This window comes from Carlito syrichta, unplaced genomic scaffold (assembly GCF_000164805.1).
Source record: "Carlito syrichta isolate Samal-C Ts95f unplaced genomic scaffold, Tarsius_syrichta-2.0.1 Scaffold303992, whole genome shotgun sequence".
In the NCBI taxonomy this organism is placed as follows: domain Eukaryota; kingdom Metazoa; phylum Chordata; class Mammalia; order Primates; family Tarsiidae; genus Carlito; species Carlito syrichta.
The window spans coordinates 117,386-126,116 of NW_007248088.1; the positions used below are offsets into that span (position 1 = coordinate 117,386).

The 8,731-nt window shown below is 41.7% G+C and overlaps 1 protein-coding gene across 1 annotated transcript in view; it reads left to right on the plus strand.

Moving 5' to 3' along the window:
* The window catches only part of LOC103261740 (atrial natriuretic peptide receptor 1), a 22,417-nt gene that overhangs the window by 6,916 nt on the left and 6,770 nt on the right, over positions 1–8,731 (plus strand). Inside the window, exons 3-6 of the mRNA XM_008059319.2 lie at positions 267–347; positions 7,649–7,723; positions 7,899–7,976; positions 8,378–8,482. Of these exons, the coding sequence (XP_008057510.2) occupies positions 267–347; positions 7,649–7,723; positions 7,899–7,976; positions 8,378–8,482 (339 nt within the window). The remainder of the gene's footprint in view (positions 1–266; positions 348–7,648; positions 7,724–7,898; positions 7,977–8,377; positions 8,483–8,731) is intronic.

The window sequence follows — 8,731 nt, forward strand, 5'->3', positions numbered from 1 at the left end:
CAGGCGGGTCTAGAACCCGCGGGCTCAGGCCATCCACTCACCTCAGCCTCCCAAAGACGCGGGATTACAGGCTGAGCCACCGAACCTGGTTATATGAACTTTTAAGAAGCTTTGCTTACCTGTTTCTACAATGTATTTCAGAAAAGTTTCAACAATATATACTACCACCAGCAGTAACTAAGAGATTGAATTCTTTATTGCAAGTTTTGTTTGTTTTGTAAAACCCCCCTGGATGCCCCCTGGACACCCCTCTGCTTCTCCCCAAGGGCGACTGTCCCCTAGCCAAGAGCCTTGCTCCTTTCTCGTTCTGTCCAGACACAGGACCCTTCTACTCAGCACTGGCCAAGGTGAGCACACTCTGCATTTCTTACCTCCACTACCACAAAACTTAGTAGGATAAACATACCTCCTTCCTAGCTCTAGCTGAGTGAAGCAGCCCCTGTTCTTATCCAAGGTGAAAAAAAAAAAATCCTCTCCCTCCTTTCTGAATTTCATTCCTCCTTGATTCTTCAGGAGTGCTCCACTGTCTTCCTGCCTCACTCTCCTCATCATGGACATATTCTCTTCTCACTCTCTCAGGAATCGTGAGTTCCTCTTTTGCTACTACCCTAATTTGTTTCTGTTGTTGTTTCTATCTTCTCTTTAGGCGCAAAGCTCCTTAAAAGAAAGCATCTTCTTGCTGAAAGCATTTCCAACCACCTGATGCCTTGTTCTCATTTATACCTTCTCCCTCCCTCCCATTCCACCCTGTATTGCTTCTTGCTGAAGTTTGGTGTCTTCATGCTTAACTGGGGAATGGGGAAGATAAGCAGTTGTGGGCTGGTTCTGTAGCTCTTAGCAGCTTTATCTTTTTGTGGTTTTGGTCACAGTTTTCTTTCTTCTCCTTAAAGTTCTGTTTCTGCTCCTTTTTTCCTTTAAATTACCTGGCTTTGCCTCATAGTAGTGGTTATCATGAGCCAACCAGTAATTTGGTTTGAATCTGTCTCTATCTTTGTCTTCCTTCCTTGTATCTCTCTTTGTTTATTGTCAGCGAATGTCTGGCCTTTCTTCTAGGAAACCTTTTCTGTGCAGGTTTTCAACGCTGCTTTGCATTATTCCAACACACATTTGGAATGTGAGCAAGCACTCTGTCTCCCCTTCTTCCCTCCCACCTCCCCAAGTATGTGGTGTCCTCAGTGCTTTTGACCCATTCAGCATTTCCAACGGCCCCACTGCTTGTCATGAGTACGTGAGTGCGAGCTGTCCCGCCCTTTGGGCTTCAGTGTACTTTTCTCAACTGAATTCTTACAATGTCTGTAGCCCAAACGACAGCCAGAGGGTCATTTTAGGGTGTATAAGAATCTACAGGTCTAACCTCTGAGTTCTTCCAACTGTTGTGCTTACCCCCTGAACCGCATATATACTTTTGTTTTTCGTCTTGCCTTTAATTGTACATTCTTCGAGGTAAAAATTCTTTTTCTTTCTTTCTTTCTTTTTTACCTTCTGTGGGACTTGTTTATACCAAATAATATTGTTTTTAGCTGTTGATTTGTTACTCTGATTCCACCTTATGGCGGGTCTTATTTAACAATTGTTTTTCTTAACTTGGCAAAAGGTGTATATTCTGCAGCCACAACTGTCTTGTGTGCTCCTAGAGAACAGGCATTATGTCTTTTTGCACCATGGTGATTCAGTACCATGTGTAATAGGTGTCGGTAATCTTTAGTCCATCAATGTTAGATAGTCATCTTAATAAAGTGGTAGCCATGTATAATTGAGCGCTGACCCTCTGGTTTTGGGAAATGGAGCAAGTGATTTTCTGCATAGAACTTCTTCTGGCATCCTTTTCTCTCTTAGTTACTGACCTTAGAGGTCAGTCTTGATCATCTGCATCAACAGAAGGACACGGAGGGTAATCTAGAACTTTGAATATTTCAGAATACCGTTTGGTTTTTCTTGTATGTTGTTGAACATGGACTTGCCCTCAGAATTCAGTTGAAAACAAGTCAAACCCCATCATAAAGGCTAACTCAGAAGCTCAGAAATTGTCCCTACCGCCTTATTCTGTCTCTGTTTTAGGGCTGTCAGTGGCTTGCACCCTTCTCTGTAGACACAAATGGCCTGGTCTCTGACAGAGGAAAACACTCATGGGGCAGAATTTGTCCCTCAGCTATTGTTCAGAACAAGATAGACAGCACAAAAGGTTTTTCTGAAAACTGTGTTAGAGAAAAGATAGTGGATGTGTTTAGAATATAAATAAAATGTATAGAAAAATTTGAGAAATGGCAATAAACTTAGAGTAGTATTTTACCAAATAAAAATATGAATAATCTAGATAACTATGATTCGGGGGAAATATATATGTAAATCTAGGGGTATTGATTTGTTTACTTTTCATTTTTCAATGTACTATAAATATTTTGTTTCTAACATAATTTAGATTTTTCAGTAAAGTACAAAAAATATTAATAAGTGATAATGAATTAAAAACAGATTGGTTTGTATGCCATTAATCAGATTGGCGTGACTTTTGGAATTTCAAACTAACTTTTCTTTTCTTTTTAGGTTGCCTCTTGGTGCTGCCTTGGCTGTATTTGGCACCCAGAATGCTTCATTCTTTGATGGTCTATTAGTAAGGTGCCTTGCTAGAGTTTGGAGCAGGGCCTCAGGTAGGTGGCTTTTATCATTATATGGCATGACTTTCAAGGTGATCTTTTATTCCAATTCCTAAATAATGTAAGAGATATAATATCAAAAGCTTTGAAAAGCATGCCACATAATAAGCATGCCACTTACAGTCATAGGGTCTATCAATATGTTTTGTGATCAATAGGGCTTCATTAGTAATTATGGTCTAATGAGAGGCTTGGAGAGGAGCAGTCTTCCTTACTCTTTGCACAAGATGCATGGGCTGCTATAAAAACTTATTTGGTCCTGTCTCCCCATAGCCCACAGATGATCTCTTAAGCTCTTCCTTCTCTGAATCTTGCTTAGTGATAGACTGCCCCATGTTGCCACTTTATCTCTTTCTGTCTGCTGGGAAGGAGCTGATTACCTACAGGCAGGTAGAGAAGGGGATTAAGTCTGCTCGTGGGGACAGGGCAGATACTAAAATAAGGAACCCAGTGTGACCGGAGCAGTTTGCTAGTGTTGTTGGGAAGAGGACACACACAAACATCTAGATTTCCCAGCCTATAGATGCAGCACAGTGGCACAAAATTGAGCGGTAGCAATACTTGGAAATCCAGGCACACACGGATTTGGCACCAGGTAAGTCTGTCAGCAGGACCTTGGACACAGAGTACAGATTTAGAGGCCAGGACCCCCAGCCCTAGGATGGGGAGACTGGAAAAAACGAAGTGGCTGGGCCAGGTACCAGGGGATGGGCTCAGGTTCCTAAAGCTCCACTGACAGCAGCCAGAGGCCCTCGCCCCAGGGAAAGGAGACCTTGGGCAAGACCTCACAGTCCAAGTGAACAGAGCTTGACAATAAAATTAAAGGTACAAAAATAAATCTGGCTAAAACGTTCTAATAAGCACAATATTCTATGAAAGTTATGCATTAACATCAAGTTCGCATAAATGTTTATCCATCTGTCTACTACAATTTTTTAAAAAATAATAGAAAGATGTTAATGACTTTTTAGCATTATAGGTTATGGATTTTTATCTTTTTCTATTTCACTATCATTTTTAAGCTGTTTTTAGTAACTAGAAAAAGGAAAAACAGTTGCTTGCTTTTACTTAACCAAACTACATTTATGCAGATTTTCTTCTTTGATTCTCCTGTATCTATAGTCAACACAAATCTTCTATATTTCCAACATCATCATCACATTTTAATTTCATGTGAACATCCATCTTAAAGATTTTGAATTTTGCCTTGTTCCTTTTTTCCTTTTCATAGAACCTCATTGGTTAGTCCTAAATAATAAATCATGATCAATATAGGTTCCATGTGCTTAAGGAGCTATGGAACAGGACGTCTGAAAGTAGAAGTGTTCTGAAAATTCAGGCCCGCTGAGTGCCATCCAGGTTTGTCTTCACGCTCGTGGGCCTCTAAGTAGCACATGCCCATGGCTCCCTAGCTTTTGAAGCTGGCCAAAGCAGGTGATGCTTCTTCCAGGGACACAGAAGCAGTGTGGTCTCCCAGGTGGTTGTGTTGCTTCCCTCAGTTCCTACCCCTCTGCCAAAACAGTGTAATCATTTAATTCTGTGAGTCTTGTCTTCTGAGCTTGCTTTGAGATTTCAGGAGCTCCGAAATAAATTTACCTGCTAGCTTTGATTTCTGAAGTTTCCTTCAAGGAACTACAGTTCCATTCAGCAAATGTTTATCAAATGTCTGCTACGTGCCAGGGTACCGACCAGGTGCTAGGGATATAAGAATGAATAATAGTCTCCCTATAGATAAATTTACAGTTGCCAGGGGAGAGACAGATCAGGCATGTCATTTCAAGAAGAATTTTCTAGTCCATTTTATGGGTAAAAGGTTCAGAGAGGTAAGGTTTTCAAGTTCATTCTCACTCAAGTAGAATTGGTCAAAGAATATAAATGTCAAATCTCTTCTAATTCTGCCAGCTAAGAGTACACGATTCCTCTGCAGGCAGAGGAGGAAGTGGCTGCCCTTGATTTGACAGCTTTGCCTAGAACTGATCCCATTCCCCTCAACTATATGGAAAGAAATAGAAGTGGTTGTTTCTAGAAGTGTTTTTTATCCTGGACAGACACATAGGTTTAACTTAAGGAAAACAGGTTGATGGCACGTGCAGACCCAAACCTGGAAGCGGATTCGTTTTCATTACGTTTTAGTGCTGCTCAAGTGTTAGAACATAAACAACATTTATACCACAGCACACGCTTATATTTAAAGTATACTTTACTTTGAGATGGCTTAAAACTAATGATCTGCTTGAGCTTTTATAGCTGAGTAAAACCTTCTTTTCTTAGCGCTTTTCTTATAATGTGTCTGATTTCTGCCTTTTTGTTTGAATTTATAGACAGATTCAGTATGGATGCTTGACATTTCAAACATGAAATCTGAATTGTTCTGCATTTGTGATTGTAGTAGCATTAGACAAAATACCCATACATGAATGGAGGCAAGTTCTCCAGACATTTAGGGTCCTTCAATGTGAACATTTTTATAGTTGGTGGCAAACATTTTTGTCGTACCCACAGAAACTTAAGGGATTGGTGGTAATAAGATGAAGAACTCATCACAATTTGGGCTATATGCCATTTTCAGATAGCCAGATCACCAATATTTTGGAAATGTTTTATGCAAAAAAAAAATTTTTTTAAGTCCAGGAAATTATCTAAAAATAGTTCAAAGTTTTGATTAGGTAATCTTACTTTGTATTCAGATATAATTGAGATCATTTGTTCGCTCTGTCTCTCTCAGACATCACTGCTGCCCTTTTGCACAGCTTTTCTCTCATTTCCTGTTTGCATATGCTGACTAATTGCCCTATGTGAAGAAATGAAAATACCCTGATGTTGTACCACCCATCTGTATTTTTTATTTTTTCATTCTGACAAGAATATACAATCATAGAGACCTCTTCCACATACAACAGTTAAAATGAAGTGCTAACCCCTATGATTTGAACCATTAAAAGAGAGCTTTTAAAGGAGGGGGAAAAAACTTCTTAATTTAACATGGCACCTTTGCTCCATAAAAAAATAATCAAGGAAAATATTTCCGAGTTGGAAGATACAGTTTATCTGATAGTCTGTCTTTGACAGGTTATATATTTCTGTCTTGGTACTCTAGAAACTGAGTGGGCTGAACAGGATCCTCATACAGATAAAAGAACTGATATTTTGATTTCCTGTTTCCACTTTAGAATTTGTTGATTTTTTTTTTCTATTGGTTCTTAAAAACAAATAGATTTGCTATTTCCCTTCACTTCTCTATTACTTTTTATTATTTGCATATTAAATAAAAGACATTTCTAAATACAAGGTAAATTTCAAAAAGATTATCCTAGATTTACATTTTAACTAATTGTTCAAAATAAGTATAAAGTATCAAATACAGTGTTTCAAAAAGGGCATTCTTATTTCTTATTAATTTTAATTGAGTATGATATCTAATACAGGGAAAGACTAATTTTTGTCAATTTTGTATTCCAGTTAAAAAATTAGTTTGAAGACCTACTATAACTCAGGAGAGTTAGACACACATCTTGGCTATGTCTCCTGCTTCTCTGTGGGCACTCAGGTTCCTTTCTGTTCCCCGGAGGTGGCAATCAGCAGCCCCATATAAGGGTCTCACTATTCTTGCTGTTTCATACCAGGCCCCCATACAGGCATCAGGCATGTGTTCACGTTGGACAATTTTTATTAGCAAGGGGGATGAATTGTTATCTATTAATGCTAGTTGATTCCTTAGTATTAAAATCAATCAGAGAATGCTTGTTTTCTGAAGCAAAATAAGTATTTTAGACAATTTTGTATTATAATTGCTATTTTGTAAATCCAAGACTTTTCAAATAGCATCTTAGTTTCCCAAAATTGCCTTTCTAGAAGCTTATTCAATTTGTTGCACCACACTGTGTCCACAGTACATTATCTTTGACTTGAGTATAGATGTGTACAATGGCTCCTTGGTCTCTGTGGGGGATTGATTCCAGGACCTCCCTGAGATATCAAAATCCGCAGACGCGCAAGTCTCTGATATAAAATGGTAAAGTATTTGCATATAACCTATACACGTCCTCTCATGTACCTCAAATCATCTTTAGGTTACTCATAATACCTAATACTGTATAAATAGTTGTGTATACTACACTGTTTAAGGAACAATGACCAATAAAAAGTCTCTACATGTTCAATATAGATGCAATTTTAAAAAAATATTTTCAGTCCGTGGTTAACTGAGTCCACGGATATGGGATCCATGGATACGGAAGGCCAACTGTAAATTCTGTCTTACGTCTGCGGCGGTGATTAAGCAAGCCAATGGGTCATTGTGGTGCTGGTAAGCGCTTGCTCTGTTTTAATATTTTTGTTCATTCAACAGTTATTTTATTTCCTTCTATGGGAAACAGCAGCAAATACATCTGGCACTGTCCCTGCCCCTGGGCTACCTACAGTTGATTTTTAATTCTGTCTTTGGTTTTTATAATTGTAAGATACTTTTTCTCCTTTTATTTTTTGCTAATAAGTGATTTTACAGACATGGAGAAAGTGAATACTTTAAAAACTTAAAAATTTCCAGGCTCAGTGGCTCAGCCTGTAATCCCACGCTTTGGGAGGCTGAGGTGAGTGAATTGCCTGAGCCCGCGGGTTCGAGACCCGCCTGGGCAACTTGGCGAGACCTTGTCTCTACAATAAATAAAAAAACTAGCCGGGCGCGGTAGCGCACGCCTGCAGTTCCAGCTCCTTGGAAGGCTGAGGTGGAAGGATCGCCAGAGCCCAGCAGGTCGAGGCTGCGGTGGCCGGGAGCGGCCACTGCACTCCACTCTGGGCGACAGAGTGAGACTCCAACTCAAAAAAATAAATAGATAAAAATAAATAAAAAAGCAAGAGAATGAGGAGAATCATGATGTGAACCATAAGGAGAATGGCACAAAGATGTGGCAGGGCAGTACAGACCAGAGCTCAAGCAGTCAGGGTACAGACTGGGCGCATGGGCCAACCATCCCTCCTGCTCTCCGTCCCTTCAGAGAGGATCCAACTACGGCTCCCTCCTAACCACAGAGGGCCAGTTCCAAGTCTTTGCCAAGACAGCGTATTACAAGGTGGGATTCGAGACTGGGGCAAAGGCATACGCTGACAGAGGACCGGGGTAGAGTCTTGGGCAGGAGTGGGCTGTCTGGGAGCACTTGGGGACCCTAAGGGTGGCCTGTGGGAGCATTGGAGGGTCCTGGGGGTGGGCCGCCATGCTCCACTTAAAGGTCTCCATTCCTTGCCCAGGGCAACCTCGTGGCTGTGAAACGTGTGAACCGTAAACGCATTGAGCTGACTCGGAAAGTCCTGTTTGAGCTGAAGCATGTAATGTGGGAGAGAGCGGCAGTGGTCTCGAGAAGGGTCCCTGGGGGCATGGGGGAGGTTGGTTATGGAGGGTCCTCAGGGCATCCCAGGAAAGGCCAAGGACTGTAGCCCAGGGATGGGCCCTTGTCTGGTGGGTGAGAGTAGGGGGACCATCATATGGGAGGAGGAGTCCCTGAGGGGCCATTCATGATGCCCCTGGGGATAGAGGGTTTAGGAGGCACAGGGAGTTGGGAGCAGATTCTGGGGGAGAGTGGACTGAAAAACGTGGCTAGGAGTCACCAGGGGAGCAATGTCTACAGAACATAAATGGAGAGTTAAAAGAGTAAGGTTCCCTGAGGCCCACAGGCAGCTTGGTGAGGAGTGAGTTCTCTGTCAGATTCTGATGTCAGTCCCACCTGCAGATGCGGGATGTGCAGAATGAACACCTGACCAGGTTTGTGGGGGCCTGCACCGACCCCCCCAACATCTGTATCCTCACAGAGTACTGTCCTCGTGGGAGCCTGCAGGTGAGGAGATGTGGAGATCAGAAAGCCTGGGTTCTAGCCCTGGCTCTGCCCCTGACTGGCCACGTGACCCTGGGCAAGCCTCCCCCTCTTTCTAGCTTTTGGCCCCATCTGTAAAAGGGAAGTATGGGGAGGGCAGTGGTATTAGCGTAAATTAGAGTTTCATCCTAGCCAGCTGCGTTGGCTCAAGCCTGTAATCCCAGCACTTTGGGAGGCTGAAGCGAGAGGATTGCCTGAGTCCAGGGGTTCAAG